This window comes from Chiloscyllium punctatum, chromosome 19 (genome assembly GCF_047496795.1).
Source record: "Chiloscyllium punctatum isolate Juve2018m chromosome 19, sChiPun1.3, whole genome shotgun sequence".
Lineage (NCBI taxonomy): Eukaryota > Metazoa > Chordata > Chondrichthyes > Orectolobiformes > Hemiscylliidae > Chiloscyllium > Chiloscyllium punctatum.
Window position 1 is genome coordinate 96,469,600 of NC_092757.1, and position 20,903 is coordinate 96,490,502.

Consider the following 20,903-nt stretch of genomic DNA (forward strand, 5'->3'; position numbering starts at 1 on the left):
GCTGTACCCCAGTGTGTGCAACGCACCAGACTTACCCCAACAGTGTTATACAGGGACAGACCCATCCACCCCAGTACTGTACCCCAGTGTGTGCAACGCACCAGACTTACCCCAACAGTGTTATACAGTGACAGACCCATCCCCACCAGTACTGTACCCCAGTGTGTGCAACGCACCAGACTTACCCCAACAGTGTTATACAGTGACAGACCCGTCCACCCCAGTACTGTACCCCAGTGTGTGCAACGCACCAGACTTACCCCAACAGTGTTATACAGTGACAGACCCATCCCCACCAGTACTGTACCCCAGTGTGTGCAACGCACCAGACTTACCCCAACAGTGTTATACAGTGACAGACCCGTCCACCCCAGTACTGTACCCCAGTGTTATACAGTGACAGACCCGTCCACCCCAGTACTGTACCCCAGTGTTATACAGTGACAGACCCATCCCCACCAGTGCTGTACCCCAGTGTTATACAGGGACAGACCCATCCCCACCAGTACTGTATCCCAGTGTTATACAGTGACAGACCCGTCCACCCCAGTGCTGTACCCCAGTGTTATACAGTGACAGACCCATCCCCACCAGTACTGTACCCCAGTGTTATACAGAGACAGACCTGTCCCCACCAGTACTGTACCCCAGTGTTATACAGAGACAGACCTGTCCCCACCAGTACTGTACCCCAGTGTTATACAGGGACAGACCTGTCCCCACCAGTACTGTACCCCAGTGTTATACAGTGACAGACCCATCCCCACCAGTACTGTACCCCAGTGTTATACAGGGACAGACCTGTCCCCACCAGTACTGTACCCCAGTGTTATACAGGGACAGACCTGTCCCCACCAGTACTGTACCCCAGTGTTATACAGTGACAGACCCATCCCCACCAGTACTGTACCCCAGTGTTATACAGGGACAGACCTGTCCCCGCCAGTACTGTACCAGTGTTATACAGTGACAGACCCGTCCACCCCAGTACTGTACCCCAGTGTTATACAGGGACAGACCCATCCCCACCAGTACTGTACCCCAGTGTTATACAGGGACAGACCTGTCCCCACCAGTACTGTACCCCAGTGTTATACAGTGACAGACCCATCCCCACCAGTGCTGTACCCCAGTGTTATACAGGGACAGACCCATCCCCACCAGTACTGTATCCCAGTGTTATACAGTGACAGACCCGTCCACCCCAGTGCTGTACCCCAGTGTTATACAGGGACAGACCCATCCCCACCAGTACTGTACCCCAGTGTTATACAGTGACAGACCCATCCCCACCAGTACTGTACCCCAGTGTTATACAGAGACAGACCTGTCCCCACCAGTACTGTATCCCAGTGTTATACAGGGACAGACCTGTCCCCACCAGTACTGTACCCCAGTGTTATACAGTGACAGACCCATCCCCACCAGTACTGTACCCCAGTGTTATACAGTGACAGACGCATCCCCACCAGTACTGTACCCCAGTGTTATACAGGGACAGACCTGTCCCCACCAGTACTGTACCCCAGTGTTATACAGGGACAGACCTGTCCCCACCAGTACTGTACCCCAGTGTTATACAGTGACAGACCCATCCCCACCAGTACTGTACCCCAGTGTTATACAGGGACAGACCTGTCCCCGCCAGTACTGTACCAGTGTTATACAGTGACAGACCCGTCCACCCCAGTACTGTACCCCAGTGTTATACAGGGACAGACCCATCCCCACCAGTACTGTACCCCAGTGTTATACAGGGACAGACCTGTCCCCACCAGTACTGTACCCCAGTGTTATACAGTGACAGACCCATCCCCACCAGTACTGTACCCCAGTGATATACAGTGACAGACCCATCCCCACCTGTACTGTCCCCCAGTGTTATACAATGACAGACCCATCCCCACCAGTACTGTACCCCAGTGTTATACAATGACAGAACTGTCCCCACCAATACTGTACCAGTGTTATACAGTGACAGACCCAACCACACCCCAGTACTGTACCCCAGTGTTATACAGTGACAGACCAATCCCCACAACTGCATATCCCAGTATTGTACAGTTTCAGTACTTAAGAATTACTATATCTGGCAAGTATACAGACTCTAGGTACAGGTAAACAACTATGTACCGGTGGTGCATAACTCTACTTGTCACAATTCTAAACCCTTTGTAAGCTCCACCTTATACAGGCAGGGAAAGAAATATGGGCACTGTTTCAGATAGGGGAGAAAAGCGGTCACTGTTCACAGGATCTGCTGAGATGAAGCTTGTGCTGATCAGAATGTAACTCTGATTCTTCCTTCTCCAGACACTTTCACCCATTTCAGGAAGCACCAGGTAGCTGATCCATATCTATAAAGGTCTCCGATTGATTAAGCAAAGGCTCAGCCTATGGCAACTCAGCTTTTCCTCAGGCTTAAAGTATCTTTAACTGTAGAGAACAGAAATAACTGATGAAGATTTGATGGTTTCTCCTCATCTCCAAGCTGTTCAGCTATCTTGCAACTAATCCCATTGTTGTTAGTTGGCAGAAGGACTATGTCAATGATAACTGCTCCCTCATGCACAAACCAACCAGCTCAATCTCCATTTGTGTACACCCCACAGCCCCAGCTCATCTGCAAACTGCACTTTAACTCCTGCTTCAACGAGCAGCTACATGTGCAGTTATTACACCAAGTCAGGTTAGCTGCTTCCAAAACCTGCTGTAATCCTTCAAATAACCATGAGCTTTAAACTCATTCTTTACCTATTTCAGTCCATAATCAAAAGTACAGAAAGATTAAAAGCCACGGTCTTTAAAGTGTCGGACCTGGGTCTAAAGATACTGTTCCATAGTCTATTAGTGACAGAGCCATCCCATCAATACTGTACCCCCACTGCTAAACAGTGACAGATCTGCCCTCACTAGTATTTTATCCCACTATGATACAGATCCCATGTACCCTGAACATCAGTGTTATACCTTCCAAACATATAAACAAGGAACAGGAATTGGCCATTAAACCCATTTTAATTAATCCATTTGTGGGATGTGGGTATCTCTGGCTGGCTAGCATTTATTGCCTGCCCCTAGTTGCTCTGAAGGAAGTGGGGGTGCGCTGCCAATTTGAACTGCTGCAGTTTACCTGCTGCGGGTTGTCCCACAAATGCCGTCAGGGAGGGAATTTCTGGATATTGACCCAGCGACAGTGGAGGAATGGTAATATATTTCCTAAGTCAGGATGGTAAGTGGCTTGGAGGGGAACTTGCAGGGGGTGGTGTTGCCATGCACCTGCTACCCTTGTCCTTATAGACAGAAGTGGTCGTGGGTTTGGAAAGTGCAGTATGAGGATCTTTGGTGAATTTCTGCAGTGCATCTTGTACATATTACTGAGTGTTGAAGGTGGAGAGAGTGAATGCAGCGCCAAATAAGCCAAGTGCATTGTCCTAGATGGTGTCAAGCTTAGAGCTGCACTCATCCAGGCAAGTGGGGAACATTCCATCACTCTGCAGACTTGTGCCTTGCAGATGGTGGACACGTTTTGGGGAGTCAGGAGGTGAGTTACTCGTCAGAGTATTCCTAGCCTCTGACCTGCTCTTGTAGTCACTGTGTTTATGTGGCAAGTCCAGTTAAGTGTCTAGTCAATGGTAACCCCCAGGATGTTGATAGTGGGGGATTCAGTTATAAAACACCATTGTATGTCAAGGGTTGGTGGTTGGATTCTCTCTTACTTGAGATGATCACAGCCTGGCATTTGTGTGGCAAAAACAGTACTTGCCACTTGTCAGCCCATGTTTGGATATTGTCAGGTCTTGTTGCATTTGAACATGGCCTGCTTCAGTATCGGAGGAGTCACGAATGGTGCTGAACATTGTGCAATCATCAGCAAACATACCCATTTCTGCCCTTATGATGGAGGGAAGGTGATTGATGAAGCAGCTGAAGATGGTTGGGCCTAGGACATTACCTTGAGGAACTTGTGCAGAGATGTCCTGGAGCTGAAATTACTGACTCCAACAACCACAATCATGTTCCTATGTGTAAGGAATGACTCCAACCAGCAGAGAGTTTGCCCCCTGATACCCATTGATTCCAGTTTTGTTAGGCCTCCTTGATGCTACACTCAGTCAAATGCAGCCTTGATGTCAAGGGCTGTCACTCTAACCTCACCTCTTGAATGCAGCTCTTTTGTCCAGGTTTGAACCTAGGCTGTAAGAGTCGAAGAGTGTAGTGCTGGAAAAGCACAGCAGGTCAGGCAGCATCCGAGGAGCAGGAGAGTCAACATTTCGGGCAAAAGGAATGCTGGTGAAGGGCTTTTGCCCGAAACATAGACTCTCCTGCTCCTTTGATGCTGCCTGACCTGCTGTGCTTTTCCAGCACCACACTCTTTGACACTGATCTCCACATCTGCAGTCCTCACTTTCGCAAGGCTGTAATGAGGTCAGGAGTTGATTGGCCCTGGCAGAACCAAAACTCGGCATCACTGAGCAGGTCATTGCTTGACACCTGTTGTTGACACCTTCCATCACTTTACTGATCGAGAGTAGACTGATGAGGCGGTCATCTTCTGGGTTGGATTTTCCTGCTTTTTGTATACAGAACATACCTGGGCAATTTTCCACAATAAAGGGCAAATGCCAGTCTTACAACTGGACTAGAAGAGCTTGGCTAGGAGAGCAGCAAGTTTTGGAGCACAAGTCTTCACTACTAGTGGTTAGCACTGCTGCCTCACAGCGCTAGGGACCCAGGTTCGCTTCCAGCCTCAGGCGACTGTCTGTGTGGAGTTTGCACGTTCTCCCCGTGTCTGCGTGGGTTTCCTCCGGGTGCTCCTGTTTTCTCCCACAGTCCAAAGATGTGCAGGTTAGGTGAATTGACAATGTTAAATTGCCCGTAGTGTTAGGTGCGTTAGTCAGAGGGAAATGAGTCTGGGTGGGTTACTCTTCGGAGGGTCAATGTGGGCTTGTGGGACCGAAGGGCCTGTTTCCACACTGTAAGGAATCTCATCTAATCTAATCTAATCGCTGGAACGTTGTCAGGGCCTATTGCCTTTGCAATATCCAGTGTCTCCAACCGGTTCTTAATATCATTTGAAGTGAATCAAATTGGCTGAAGACTAGTATCTGTAATGCTGGGACCACTTGATCCTGCTTCAGCATTTGATAATATCGCAGCTGATCTGATTGTAACCATAAATTCATCTTCTTACCTAACCCAATGAACTTTCACCTATAGAGCACAAATCTATCTACTTCACCATAAAAATATTTGAAGATTCTGCTTTCATGATCATTTCAGGAAGAGATTTGCAAAGACTCATGAGCCTCAGCTAAAACAGTTTGCATCATTTCTGTTTTAAAAGGGTGACCACAGTGACTCTTAGTTTAGATTACGCCTCAAGAGGAAATATCTTGTCCCCATCTATCTTGTCAAGAAACTGCATGATCTTTATGTTTGAATCAAGTCACCTGGCCAAAACAAAAACCCAACAGGCTTGGGAACGGTTTATGTTCCAGCTAATGGAGACAAAGAGACTGAGGGGGAAAACTGAGATATGACAGTAGGCTTGCAGGGAACATACAAATCAATAGTAGAAGCTTCTACAGGAATGTGAAGAGAAAAAGATTAGTGACGACAAATATCAATCACCTACAGTCAGGAACAGGCGAATTTATAATCAGGAACAAAGTCATGGCAGCCAATTAAATACATACTTTGGTTCTATCTTCACAAAGAAATCCAAATAACACCCAAAAATGTGGGAGGAGGAGTAGGACAGAGTTATTGGAAGAAATTAATATTAGTGATTAAATGATATTGGGGAAGCTAAACTGGATTAAAGGAAGATAATTCCCAAGGTCTGTTAAATTTCATCCCAAGATACTTCAGGAAGTAGCCTGGAAAACAGCAGCTAGTGTTATCTTCAAATTTCTACAGACTCTTGATCAGTTCCCATGGATTGGTGGGTGGTTAATGTAACTCCCCTATTTAAAACTGGAGGGAGAGTGAAAACAGCAAACAGCAATGGGAAAAATACTACAATCCGTTATAAAAGATGGAATTAACTAAACACTTGGAAGATGTGACAGGATCAGATACAGTCAGCATGGATTTACAAGAGGAAAGCTGTGCTTGACAAATCTGCTGGAATCTTTTGAGGATGTAACTAGTGGTGTGGATAAGGGGAGCCGATGGATTTTAGAGACTTGGATTTTCAGAAGGTTTTCAATAAGAGGTTAGCACCGAAAATTAAAGCACATTGGATGGAAGGCCGTCTACAGAAATGGATTGAGAACTGGTTAGAGCAGACAGGAAATAAAGAGGAGGAACAAACGGGTCTTTTTCCAAGTGGCAGGCAGTGACAAGTGGGATTCCACAGGGATCAGTGCTAGCAACCTAGTTATTCACAATGTATATCAATGACGTGGATGAGGAAACGAGGTGTCATCCCTCCAGGTTTGTAGATGAAACAATGCAAGAAGGAGGCAGAGAAGCTTCAGTGTGAAGTGGATGAGTTAAGTAAGTGGGAAAATTTACATGGCAGATACAATATAATGTGAATAAATTTGAGGTTATCCACTTTGGGAACAAAATCAGGAAGGTGGATTATTATTTGATTGGCAATAGATTGGGAAAGGGGGGGTGCAATGAATCCTGAGTGATTTTATACACCATTCACTGAATGTAAGGATGCAGGAACAGCAAGCTATGAAAAAGGCAAATGGTATGTTGGCCTTCACAACAAGAGGATTTGAGTACAGAAGCAGGGATATCTTGCTGCAATTATACAGGGCCTTGGTGAAACATATCAAATACAGTTTTGGACTCTCTATCTGAGGAAAGCTGTTGTAGCTATGGAGGGAGTGCAACAAACGTTTTCTGAACTGATCTTTGAGACGGTGGGACTGATATACAGTGAGAGACTGGATCAGTTATGACTAGATTCACTGGAATTTAGAAGAATTAGAAGGATCTCAGAGAAACCTGTTATATTCTAACAGCATAGATACAGGGGACTGGGAGTCCAGAACCAGGGGTCACAGTTTTATTCTTTCATTACCACCCAACTCCTTCAAAAAATGGAAATAAATCATCTGCTTCTTGCTCATCAATCAGCTGCTTCTCAGAGAAAATGTTTTCTCTTGCGGATAGAACAAGAATGAGGGGACATGGTTTAAAAATAAATAAAGAACAAATAATTAAAATGTAGATGAGGGGATTTTCTTTCAATTAGATTAGCCATAGTCTTTACTAAATAGGCAGATTGGAGGGACTGAGTGACCTACTCCTGCTCCTAGTCCATGTGTTCTTCTTGTTCCATAAGCCAACCTTGGCCTTACTTTCAAAGTTCATTTCCTGCCGCACCACCATAATTTCCTCGCTCATTCCCCAACAGACTCCCACACCCCCCAAACTCCTCCAGCCTTTTCCCATGCTCTTAAGGCAAGTTTATAATGCATGGTGATAGGTTTAAGACCAGTTATAGCGCTGCATAACATTCAAAGACTCAAAACACTGTTCAAGTAGAGCAGGGCAAGAAGATAGGAATCGATCCGAGCTGGTTGGTCACATGAAACTCTAAAGTCAGGTATGTCAGATTTTTCACATTTAGTTCAGAAATTTTATTATTCTTTGATAAACAGCAACAAATACAGCACTTTGGGAAACAGAAGTAATTTGTTTTTGGCAGTCTGGACTGAGTGTCTGGAATGAATAAAATTAAGTCAACAGCAAGATTATTGGAGAATCAAGACATTGATAGCATAGCTTTACACATTATAAATATGAACACAGGACTTTAAAATGGGAAGCTGACAAAAATGCATGGAAGTTTTGTGGACAGAGGATTTTAATTATCACAGAGTCTAAACAAAGCTCTCTTTTGACATCCATACACCATAACTCTAAAGCTGAGCACTATTTTAACTGAAGGAAGAGTGCTCTCTGGTTCCTGGTCTCTCCTCATATCTGATTGAGGTAGTGATGCATTTCCCACACACCAGATGTCCTTCTATCTCTACAGTGTAGCTACTGCATACTCATGTTAATGTCGTGAACGGACCAGGCAAGAACCCATTGGGAGAGTCTTCGGCCTTGCTTTCAAGGGAGAATGGTGGAACACGAACATCAAGAGGACTCCGATTGGCTCTCTCAAAGCAATAGGAACCCCTGTGGAATGCAGAGACAAAGTCAGCCTCTGGACATGGCTCCTGGCTACCTACAGCTGATCAGCAACAGTGTGAAGGGAGGAGGAAGGGGATTGACTGGGATCTATTCCTTCTGATAACATTAGCTTCCTAGACAGCTTCAGGTAATAAAAAATTCTCTGCGAATCAAACATCTTCCAAATAATATATCTAGCATAGGAACATAAAGTCATAGAGCTGTACCACATAGAAACCCTTTGGAACAATTAAACCGTACCGACCAGCTATCCTAAATAAATCTAGTCCCATTTGCCACCATTTGGCCCTAAACCCTTCCTATTCAAATACCCATCCAGATGCCTTTTAAATGCTGTAATTGTACCAGACTTCACCACTTCCTCTAGCAGCTCATTCCATACACGCACCACTCTCTGTATGAAAAAGGTCCCTTTTAAATCTTTCTCTCCTCACCATAAACCTATGCCCTCTTCTTCCCCCACCTTGTGGAAAAGACCTTGTCTATTCACCCTATCCATGACCCTCATGATTTTATAAACCTCTATGAGGTCACCCCTCAGCCTCCAATGCTCTAGGGAAAACAGCCCCAGCCTGTTCAGCCTCCCTCTATAGCGCAATTCCTTCAACCCTGGCAACATCCTTTTAAATCTCTTCTGAACTCTTTCGAGTTTCACAGCATCTTTCCGATAGGGAGGACACCAGAACTGAATGCAGTACAGGCTGACCACCATATCGGCAGATCTGGCTTCCGCAGTTTCAGTTACCTATGGTTTACCATGGCCCAAACATTTTATAAGGAACGTTCCCGAACCAGGGACTGCCAGGAAGGTTAGTGTCCCATTTCAATGAATAGGTTCGTGACTATCAGCGGTAGATCTTGGAACGGGGGGACTACTGTATTTCAAACGTGGCCTAACCAATGTCCTGTACAGCCGCAACATGACCTCCCAACTCCTGTACTCAATATTCTGACCAATAAAGGAAAGCATACCAAATGCCTTCTTCACTATCCTATCTACCTGCGACTCCACTTTCAAGGAACTATGAACCTGGACTCCAAGGTCTCTTTGTTCCCTAGGACCTTACCGTTAAGTCTATAAATCCTTCCCTGATTTGCTTTTCCAAAATGCAGCCCCTCACATTTATCTAAATTAAACTCCACCTGCCACTCCTCGGCCCATTGGCCCATCTAATTAAGCTCCTATTGAACTCTGAGGTAACCTTCTTCGCTGTGCACTATACCTCCAATTTTTGAGTCATCTGCAAACTTCCTAACTATATCTCCTATGTTCACATCCAAATTATTTATATTAATGACAAAAAGCAGTAGACCCAGCCCCATTCATGTGGCATTCCACTGGTCACAGGCCTCCAGTCTAAAAAACAACCCTCTACCACCACCCTCTGTCTTCTACCTTCGAGCCAGTTCTGTATCCAAATGGCTAGTTCTCCCTGTATTCCATGTGATCTTACTTTGCAAACCAGTCTCCCATGGGGAACCTTGTTGAACGCCATACTGATATTTATGTACGTCACATCTACTGTTCTGCCCTCATCAATCCTCTTTGTTACTTCTCAAAAAATCTCAATTCAGTTACTGAGACACAGTTTCCCATGATTCCTGAAGAAGGGCTGATGCCCAAAACGTCGATTCTCCTGCTCCTTGGATGCTGCCTGACCTGCTGCGCTTTTCCAGCAACACATTTTCAGCTCTGATCTCCAGCATCTGCAGTCCTCAGTTTCCCATGCATAAAGCTAGGCAGACTATCCCTAATCAGGCATTGCTTTTCCAAATACATGTAAATCCAGTCCCTCAGGACTAGCTCCAACAACATTCCCACCACCGACGTCAGGCTCACTGGTCTATCATTCTCTGGCTTTTCCTTACCACCTTTCTTAAACAGTGACACCATATTAGCCAACCTCCAGTCTTCCAGCAGCTCAACTGTGGCTATCGATGATACAAATATCTCAGCACGGGGCTCAGCAATCACTTTCCTAGCTTCCCATAGTTGTAGGGTACACCTGATCAGATCCCAGGGATTTATCCACTATTATGCATTTTTAGACGTCCAGCACCTCCTCCTCTGTAATATGGACATTTTTCAAAATGTCGCTATTTACTTCCTCACATTCTATATCTTCCGTATTCTTCTCCACAGTAAACACTGATGTGAAATACTCGTTTACTGTCTCACCCATATCCCGTGGTTCCACATGTAAGTGGCTTGCTGATCTTTAAGGGGCCCTATACTCTCCCTTGTTACTCTTTTATCCCTGATGTATTTGTAGAATTCCTTTGGATTCACCTTAATCCTATTTGCTAAAGCAACCTCATATCCCCTTTTGCCCTCCTCATTTCCCTCTTAAGTATACTCTTACTGCCTTTATATTCTTCTAGGAATTCACATGATCCCTGCTGTCTACTACTGACATATGTTACCTTCTTATTGTTGACCGATGGCAAATCATCCCAAATGTACTTCACAGAAGTATCAGAAAAAGAAAATTTAGTGCTGACTAGAAAGAATCTGAGCACAGCTCCTTGATGATCAATGACATCACTAGCACTGAATTCTCCACTATGATCCTCCTGGCAGGTTACTACTAACCAGAAACTGAACTAGACCAGACATATAAATACTGGCTGCACCCAATACTTGAAATACTTGCGAGTGTTCTCAATATTTTATTCATGGCCGAGAAGGATACATTTTTAATCAATAAGGGAAGTCAAGAGTGATATGGAAAAGACAGAAAAATAAGTTGAGGATTAGCAGATCCGGCATGATTTTTTAATGAATGGCTGCGCAGCGTCCATGGGCTGATTGGCCAATTTCTGTTTCTACATTTAGTGGGTCTTATGATTGTTATTTAAAAAGGAAGAACGTGCAGCATTCTGTACTTTGCGGGATATTTCTGTCAATCCATCACTGCCTGTGCAGGCAGGAACAGATTCACAGCATTGATGGAACCTTGGAGCAGCCTGCCTTGCTTAACAAACATAAACATGATCCTTTAATTGCTAATTTCTTGTAGCATGTGGAACAAGGGACAGTCAAGCTGAATTAAACAGATGCATTTCAGTAGCAACTAGATAGGTATGAGGGACTTTAGACAGATATGCTGAGAAGGATAGGAGAAACTTGTAGAGAGCATGGGCCAGCACGTACCTGTTGCATTGAATCACCTGTTTCTACCTTTATATGTTCTGTTTATACTGGAAAGTAATGAAAGAAAGCTTATGCGTACCTGGGGCCTCATCTGCAGGTGAGGATAGGGTGATAATGCCATATCGAGGACTCCCTTCAATGAAACATTAACATCCCTCAGCTGGGGGGTGGCATTTAAAGTCACCAGAATTGTAGCAAAGCTCCAAGGGTTGGAAAACATGGATAAACTAAATAAAACAGGCTTATATTCCTGGAATATGAGAGATAAAGCAGTGATCTAATGTTTTTAGAAGTTTGAAAGGAATTGATAGTATAGACAGAAATGAGCCAGGCCATTCAAGAAAGGGGTTTGGAAACCCTTCTTCATGAGAGGCTGGTAGCAATTTGAAACTCTCTCCCTTATGCTCCACTCTTTCCTCTCCCCTTTCTTCATTCAAATCAAACATGCAGGATTCACCTTTCCTTTTCCCTCCCGTGCTTAAGAAGGCTCGAATTGAATCAATTAAATGGCAGAATAGATTCAAGAGGTTGAAGAGCCTCCTCATGCTATTCAGGCAAGAAGTAGCCCACACTGGCAGACTGCAACTTAAGGCACTCTCATCCTTTCTATTCCTATCTCCAATTTATTTTCCAATCCTCTCCCTGATCTTAATCCTTGTCTCTACCCACCAGCAGATTAAATCTCAGCAAGTTACTGAATATACATGAACAGCTGGGAATAAACCCATTAAACAGCACTGAGAAGGAGTAAATGGGCTGCGGAAATTGGGCTGGATTACAAAGAAAACATAAATTTACACATTGAGGATTAAGAAATCATGGAATGGTCAGTGCAGAGTTAATATCTTATACAAGGTGTACTCATGGATCGAATAGAAAAACATCAAATAAAACCCTGAACAGATGTTAAAAGACAGATTCAGATGATTCAAATGATGGAGGATGGAATAAATGAAGATTAGAGGTTGACACACATTGCCCAGTGAGTAGGCGCCATTCAGCTGCTACTAGGGAGGGACCAGACAGCAATGTGGGCTATTGAAGTGAACCTACAGTCAGCAGCTTTGATTAGGAACCAATGATATGGTAACATTATTTCGTAGATTTCAGACATTAGAAGGAGGACAAGCACCTCACCTTAATCACTTCAATCAACTTACCAATTACATTCTCAAAATTAAATGATAGATTCACAGAACTTACAGTACAGAAGTTAGCCACTTGACTCATTGTGTCTGTATTGACTCCCAAAAGGGCTACCCAGCAAGAACCATTCTCCAGCCCTCTAAATTCATTTTCAAATATACATCCAGCTCTCTTTTGAAACCTTGTATGGAATCCACCTGTGTCATCACATCTTCTGTGCTCCTGTATAATCAAATTGTCTTACTTGCCTGTTAATTATGTAAATTAATTGTCTATTGGGACACAATGCTGTTATACACTGGCACTAATAGTACTCCGTGTCTGGGCCAGTTTCAGCTAGCAGCAGAATTATAAACCTTAAAGCACTGGGATCTGTAACCCAATGGTTGGATCATTGAGGAAGTTTAATGTTGCTATCAACAACAAAAGGAAACAAATAAACAACATTTTGTCTTGATGTAGTGCCTTTACATAGATCCCAAATACTTTACAGGAACATTATCAATCACTAGATTCAAGCAGACCAAAAACTTGGTCAACAATATAGGTTTTAAAGAAGGATCTTATAAGAGGTTGGAGAAAGGTCTACAGAGGTTTAGGGAGAGAATTCCAAAGTTAGGGCCTTGGCATTTGACGGCAGGGCCACCATTGGCAGAAGGATTAAAATCATCGATATATAAGAGGTCAGGTCGGGGGCATAGAGGTTCAGTAGTTATGGGAGAAAGTGAGGACTGCAGATGCTGAAGATCAGAGCTGAAAATGTGTTGCTGGAAAAGTGCAGCAGCATTCAAAGAGCAGGAGAATCGACGTTTCGGGCATTGTCTGTGTCAAATCTTGTTTTATAACAATCTGTGGAAGTTCTTTGGGGTATTTTATAATGTCAACAGTAGCACAGAAGTCAGCTGTTGTAGTAACACAGTGATTTAACAATATTTTAGGCGTGTTGTAACAAAAAGGCAGTATGGATTCTCAATAAGTAAGTGCTGTAGAATTAAAGCAGCACAGTACTGTATACTGAACTACCTGATGTGGGTATTCAACATGCCTACTCAAAAGCAACACAGGTGGCTTAACAAGGAGGTAATAAATGTAAGTTTTGCAATCATCAATGGATACAAAATGCCAGAAAATATATTTTGGCATCTTTACTCCCTTATGCTAAAACTGCACACATGCAGGGATAAATCCAATAACGGGGAGGGCCCCAATCCTCACTTCAATTTCATGAATCCTGGATATACATACGTGCACACCCCAAACAACAGTGGCACCCAGTTAGTAATCAGCAGTTGGAAATTGATATTTCTCTTCTTGATGCAAGGAGCCATTGTGTCCACTTTGATCCAATTCTCCCATCTCATCTGAACTAACTCAGCAAACACTAACTGGGACCCTCCTGTTCTGTACAGCTCAGCTTCTCACTGCTTAATTATTAATGATCTATCATAGGAGCAGGCCATTCTCACCAAGTACAGTTTACTTTCTCTGGATATTTGATCGGATGTCAGTACTGATGACCATGCCAGCATCTGATGCCTCACCATGTGGGTCTGGAGTCACATGAAGACCCGAACAAGTTAAGGATGACAGATTCCCTTCCCTGAACATGACAGGTTTACACAATAATTAATAATTATATTGATTGATATATGTGGTACTATTACTGAGACTAGTTTCATAGTCCAAACTTTTAAAATTAATTTTATTAATTTAATTTTCTACAGCTGTGGTGGGATTTACACCAGTGACCCCAGGACATTAGCCTGGACTTCTGAAATATGATGACACCACCTCGACAGGCCACCTCTCCAGTATATGCTTGTGCCAAATCACATCTGTATTTCAGCAAGTCTGCATAATGTAGCAGATACTGAGTGAGGCAAAGTCATGATTGCGGAACCAAGCTTAATACTAGAGTTAACAGAGTACTCACCACATGTGACCACTGGGAGCCTGCAGTGAGACGTGGCTGCTGTACTGAAATGCAGGCTGCTCCTTTGACAAAACTGGTTCCTGAACAGAGACAAATATCCATTAGTTTTTAAAGTCAAGAATATGGCAGGAGGTGATATTTGTGGATGACAGGCTTTGGGAAGCAACATGAATAGACATGAAACCACAACCATCTGATGTAGGAGCGATGCTCCGAAAGCTGGTGTGCTTCCTGTTGGACTATAACCTGGTGTTGTGTGATTTTTAACTTTGTACACCTCAGTCCAACACTGGCATCTCCAAATCATGAATAGACATGGGTGGGAATAATCTTCAGTAGGCAACATAATCCTGCACTTTTGAAAGACATTTTCTTGCCTTCTGCTTAAAGGCAGCATATATTCAAATAATGCTTCTCACGACCAATGGCTGGATCTAAGTAGTTTGCAGCAATATAGTAGCTACTGCTTAATGCAGGAAACACAAAAACCAATTAGATTAGAAACAGGCCCTTCGGCCCAACAAGTCCACACCGACCCTCTGAACAGCAACCCACCCAGACCCATTCCCCTACACCTAACACTACAGCCAATTTAGTATGGCCAATTCACCTAACCTGCACATTTTTGGATTGTGGGAGGAAACTAGAGCACCCAGAGCAAACCCATGCAGACATGGGGAGAATGTGCAAACTCCACACAGACAGTTGCCGGAGGTGGGAACTGAACCCAGGTCTCTGGCACTGTGAGGCAGCAGTGCTAACTACTGTGCCACCGTGCCTTGCACATAACAATGTGTTAACGACTAGATAATGTGTTTAGTATATTGATTCAGGGGCAAATATTGGCCAGAGTGCTACTGATAACTCTACCCTGCACTTCTTCAAAACTACGGCATGGGATCTTGGTTCTCATTGAAAAGGCAGCATCTCCAACAGTGCGGTGCTCCTTCAGTGCTAAAGTGGAGTATTAGCCTTACAAAAGGATTCCATGCTATATGACAGCAAGTGGACAGGAGAAGAGCAGTCATAGAGTCATAGAGATGTACAGCACGGAAACAGACCCTTCCGTCCAACTCATCCATGTCGACCAGATATCCTAAATTAATCGAATCCCTATCGCCAGCACATTTCCTATATCCCTCTCAACCCATCCTACTCATATACACATCCAGATGTATTTTAAATGTTGTCATTGTACCAGCCTCCACCATTTCCTCTGGCAGCTTACTCCATACACGCACCACTTTCTATGTGAAAAAGTTGCCTCTTAGGTCCCTTTTATATCTTTCCCCTCTCACCATAAACCTATGCCCTCTAGCTCTGGACTCCTCCACCCCAGAGAAAATACCCTTTCAATGCCCCTCATGATTTTATAAAACCCTATAAGGTTGCAATGTTAAAAGACTAAATGGGAATATCTCTCTGGACATTAATGTAATATTAAACTGCACGGTCTTTGGGTGGGGGCAACAATCATGTAAGAATGCGGATGACCGCCATTGTAATTCACACTTCATCTAGACTGTCATTTGCTACTAGATTAGATTAGATTAGATTACTTACAGTGTGGAAACAGGCCCTTCGGCCCAACAAGTCCACACCGCCCCGCCGAAGCGTAACCCACCCTTACCCCTACATCTACATCTACCCCTTACCTAACACTACGGGCAATTTAGCATGGCCAATTCACCTGACCTGCACATCTTTGGACTGTGGGAGGAAACCGGAGCACCCGGAGGAAACCCACGCAGACACGGGGAGAACGTGCAAACTCCACACAGTCAGTCGCCTGAGGCGGGAATTGAACCCGGATCTCTGGCGCTGTGAGGCAGCAGTGCTAACCACTGTGCCACCGTGCCGCCCTCTCCTGCTCTACTACTCTCCTGCTATTGTCAAGTTAAACTATCATTCAATCTCTTCCACTCAGAAATGCTTTCAGACCAGAGGTATGTCACACCTGCATTGTCCTGAGGAATCACCAAGTCAGAAAACCGTCTGCATAACAATTCCCCAGGATTAGCGCATTAGAATTTGCATCATCTCCTGGGATGATCTGATCCTACCATTGTACCTGGGGTAATGTGACTGTGAGTAACTAGAGATGGTCTTAAGTGGCATGTGACTGTGGGGGAGTGGCCAGAGTATCTGTAAGCATGGCAGGTCAGGCAGCATCTAAGGAGCAGGAAAATCGACATTTCGGGCAAAAGCTCTTCATCAGGATAAAGGGGATGTGTTTTTTAATATAAATGACAAAAAGCAGTGGGCCCAGCACTGATCCTTGTGGCACTCCCCTGGTCACAGGCCTCCAGTCTGAAAAACAACCCTCTGTGTCTCCTATATTCAAGCCAGCTCTGTATCCAAATGGCGAGTTCTCCCTGTATTCCATGAGATTTAGTCTTGCTAACTAGTCTACCATGAGAAGCCTTATCGAATGCCTTACTGAAGTCCATATAGATCACATCTACCGCTCTGCCTCATCAATCCTACTTCGTTACTTCAAAATATTTAATCAAGTTAGTGAGACATGATTTCCCATCCACAAAGCCATGTTGACTGACTATACCTAATCAGTGCTTGCCTTTCCAAATACATATAAATCCTGTCCCTCAGGATTCCCTTCAACAACGTGCCCTCCACCGATGTCAGGCTCACCTGTCTATAGTTCCCTGACTTTTCCTTCCCACCTTTCTTAAAGAGTAGCAGTATGTTAGCCAACCTCCAGTCTTCCGGCATTTTATCTGTGACTATCAGTGATACAAATATCTCCGCAAGAGGCCCAGCAATCACTTCCCTACCTTCCCACAGAGTTCTAGGATACACCTGATCAGGTCCTGGGGATTTATCCACTTGTTTGCGTTTTATGACATTAAGCACCTCCTCGTCTGTAATGTGGACTTTTTTCAAGATGTCACCATCTATTCCCCACATTCTATATCTTCCGTGTCCTTCTCCACAGTAAACACTGTTGCAAAATACTTGTTTAGTATCTCCCTCATCTCCTGTGGTTCCACACAAAGGCTGCCTTGGTGATCTTGGAGGGGCCATATTGTCTCCCTAGTTACCCTTTTGTCCTTAATACATTTATAAAATCCCTATGGGTTCTCCTTAACCCTATTTGCAAAAGCTATCTCATGTGCCCTTTTCACCCTCCTGATTTCGCTCTTAAATATACCCCTATGCTTCTAAGGATTCATTCAATCTCTGCTGTCTATACCTGATATATACTCCCTTCTTTTTCTGAACTAAAACCTCAATTTTTCTAGTCATCCAGGATTCCCTATACCTACCAGCCTTTCCTTTCACCTTGACAGGAATATACTTTCTCTGGATTCTTGTGATCTCATTTCTGAAGGCTTCCCATTTTCCAGCCGTCCCTTTACCTACGAACATCTGCCCCCAATCAGCTTTCAAACGTTCTTGCCACATGCCATGAAAATTGGCCTTTCTCCAATTTAGAACTTCAACTTTTAGATCTGGTCTATCCTTTTCCATCACTATTTTAAAACGAATAGAAGTATGGTCGCTGGCCCCAAAGTGCTCCCCCACTGACACCTCAGTCACCTGCCCTGCCTTTTTTCCCCAAGAGTAGGTCAAGTTTTGCACCTTCTCTAGTAGGTACATCCACATACTGAATCAGAAAATTGTCTTGTACAAGCTTAACAAATTCCTCTCCATCTAAACCCTGAACACTATAGCAGTCCCAATCGATGTTTGCAAAGTTAAAATCCCCTACTATAACCACCCTATTCTTCTTACAGATAGCTGAGATCTCCTTACAAATTTGTTTCTCAATTTCTTGCCTATTATTGGTGGGGGTGGTGGTGGTCTATAATACAATCCCTATAAAGTAATCATCCCTTTCTTATTTCCTAGTTCCACCCAAATAACTTCCCTGGATGTATTTCCAAGAATACCCTCCCAAAGTACAGCTGTAATGCTATACCTTATCAAAAGCACCACTCGGGTCAATTAGCCAAAGTGGGGAAGCAGGGGCAGAAGTAACCTGTGGCTCAAAATCGATCATCCTTGCTTCAAAATGGGCCAAAGGCAACAGACAAGCACCGAGAAAGAAGATAAATCCTTATAAAACACTAGTTTGTTCTCAGCTGGTGCAACAGGCTCATGAAAAAAAATGTGAAAACTTTGGAAGGAGTGCAAAAAAATATTGATAGGAATGGTTGCAGGGAAGATGTCTTCAGTTACATGCTATCATTTAAGAGGTTAAAATTATTCTCCTGATATTTGAAAGAGGTCAAATAATTTAATTTCATTCATTCACGGGATGTGGACACGGCTGCCTGGACAGCATTTATTGCCCTTGAGACAGTAAGAAGTGCAGATGCTAGAGGTCAGAGTCGTTAAAATATGGAGCTGCAAAGGCACAGTAGGTCAGGCAGCATCGGAGGAGCAGGAAGTCGAGACCCTTCATCAGGACTGGGAGGGGGCAAAGAAGCTGAGAAATAAATACAGGAGCGTGGGCCTGGAGAAAAGATAGGTGGGATGGTGATAGGTGGATGCAGATCAGGGGTTATTATGATTGTCATTATAACCACAATAACACCCTACCTACATCCACCTCCCCATCCCACCTACCTTTCCCCCAGCCTCACCCACCCTCTATTTATTTCTCAGCTCCCTTCCCCCACCCCAGTCCTGATGAAGGGTCCCGAATGAAATGTTGACTATCCTGGTCGTCTGATTCTGCCCAACTTGTTGTGCCTTTTCAACTCACACTTTATCAGCATTATTACCCTTTGTAGATTGAGAAGATGGTGGTTAGCCAGTGTCATTGAGGAGGATTTCCAGGATTTTGACCCAGTGACAGTAAAGGAACTGTGACATCGTTCCAAGTCAGGATGGTGAATGACTTGGAGTTTTCAGGTGATGGTGGTCCCATGTAACTGCTGCCCTTGTCCTTCTAGATGTAGTGGTTTTAGAGCTGTACAGCACAGAAACAGACCCATGCCGACCACATATCCTAAATTAATCTTGTCCCATTTGCCAACATTTGGACCATATCCCTCCAAACCCTTCCTATTCACGTACCCATCCAGATGCCTTTTAAATGCTGTAAATGTATCAGCCTCCACCACTTCCTCTAGCAGCTCATTTCATACAGGCACCACCCTCTGCATGAAAACACTGTCCCTCAAGTCCCTTTTATATCTTTCCCCTCTCACCTTAAACCTATGCCCTCCAGTTTAGGACTCCTCTAACATGGGTAAAGGCCTTGGTTATTCAACCTATTCATGCCCCTCGTGATTTTATAAACTTCTACAAAGTCCCCCTCAACCTCTGAAACTTCAGGGAAAATAGCCCCAGCCTATTCAGCTTCTCCCTATCACTCAAACACTCATGGGTTTGGAAGATGCTGTCGGAGGATCTTTGGTAAATTTCTGCAATGCATCTTGTAGATAGTACACATTGTTGCTACTGCTACAGTGGTGGCGGGAATCGATGTTTTGTGGATGTGTTGTTGGAGCTGCATCCATCCAGGCAAGTGGGGAGTATTCCATCTGGCTCCTAACTTGTCCTTTGTCAATGATGGACACAGCATTCCTGGCCTCTGACCTGCTCTTGTAACCATTGTGTTTATGTGGTGGGTCCAGTTGAGTTTCTGGTCAATGTCAAACCCTAGGACATTGATAGTGGGAAAATTCAGTGATTGTATCACTATTGAACGTCAAGAATGTTAGATTGTCTCTTAGCCTGGTGGTCATAGCCTGGTATTTGTGTGGTGCAAATGTTACTTGCCACTTGTCAGCCCAAGCTTGGATATTGTCGACATATTGTTGCATTTGAACATGGCCTTCTTCAACATCTCAGGAGTTGTGAATGGTGGTGAACATGGTGCAATCATCAGCAAATATCCCCACTTCTGACCTTATGATGGAGGGAAGGTGATTGATGAAGCAGCTGAGGATGGTTGGGCCTAGGGCACTTCTGAGGAACACCTGTCGAGATGCCCTGGAGCTGAGATGACTGACCTCCAACAACCCCAACCATCTTTGTGGGCGGCACGGTGGCACAGTGGTTAGCACTGCTGCCTCACAGCGCCAGAGACCCAGGTTCATCTCCCGACTGACTGTGTGGAGTTTGCACGTTCTCCCTGTGTCTGCGTGGGTTTCCTCCGGGTGCTCCAGTTTCCTCCCACAGTTCAAAGATGTGCAGGTCAGGTGAATTGGCCATGCTAAATTGCCCGTAGTGTTAGGTAAGGAGTACATGTAGGGGTATGGGTGGGTTGCGCTTCGGCAGGGCGGTGTGGACTTGTTGGGCTGAAGGGCCTGTTTCCACACTGTAAGTAATCTAATCTAATCTTCTTTTGTGCCAGATTGCGCCAGTTTGCCTAGGTACTCATTGATTCCAGTTTTGCCAGGGTTCTTTGACATTACACTCAGTCAAATGCAGCCTTGATGTCAAGGGCTGTCACTCTTACCTCATCTCTGGAACTCAGCTCTTTTGTCCATGTTTGAACCAAGGTTGTAATGCGGTTGAGATGAT

At 44.4% G+C, this 20,903-nt stretch overlaps 1 protein-coding gene across 4 annotated transcripts in view; it reads right to left on the reverse strand.

The window, feature by feature from the left end:
• The window catches only part of poldip2 (polymerase (DNA-directed), delta interacting protein 2), a 74,341-nt gene that overhangs the window by 18,970 nt on the left and 34,468 nt on the right, over window positions 1–20,903 (reverse strand). For 2 of the 4 annotated variants that reach the window (XM_072590112.1, XM_072590111.1), the window contains exons 10-11: window positions 14,403–14,482; window positions 7,593–8,154 (exon numbers count right to left, since the gene is read on the reverse strand). In XM_072590112.1, coding sequence (XP_072446213.1) covers window positions 8,025–8,154; window positions 14,403–14,482 — 210 coding nt within the window. In that variant the 3' untranslated portion in view covers window positions 7,593–8,024. Of the gene's footprint in view, window positions 1–7,592; window positions 8,155–14,402; window positions 14,483–20,903 lie in introns of those variants that run through there. The other 2 variants (XM_072590114.1, XM_072590113.1) reach the window with 1 other exon arrangement.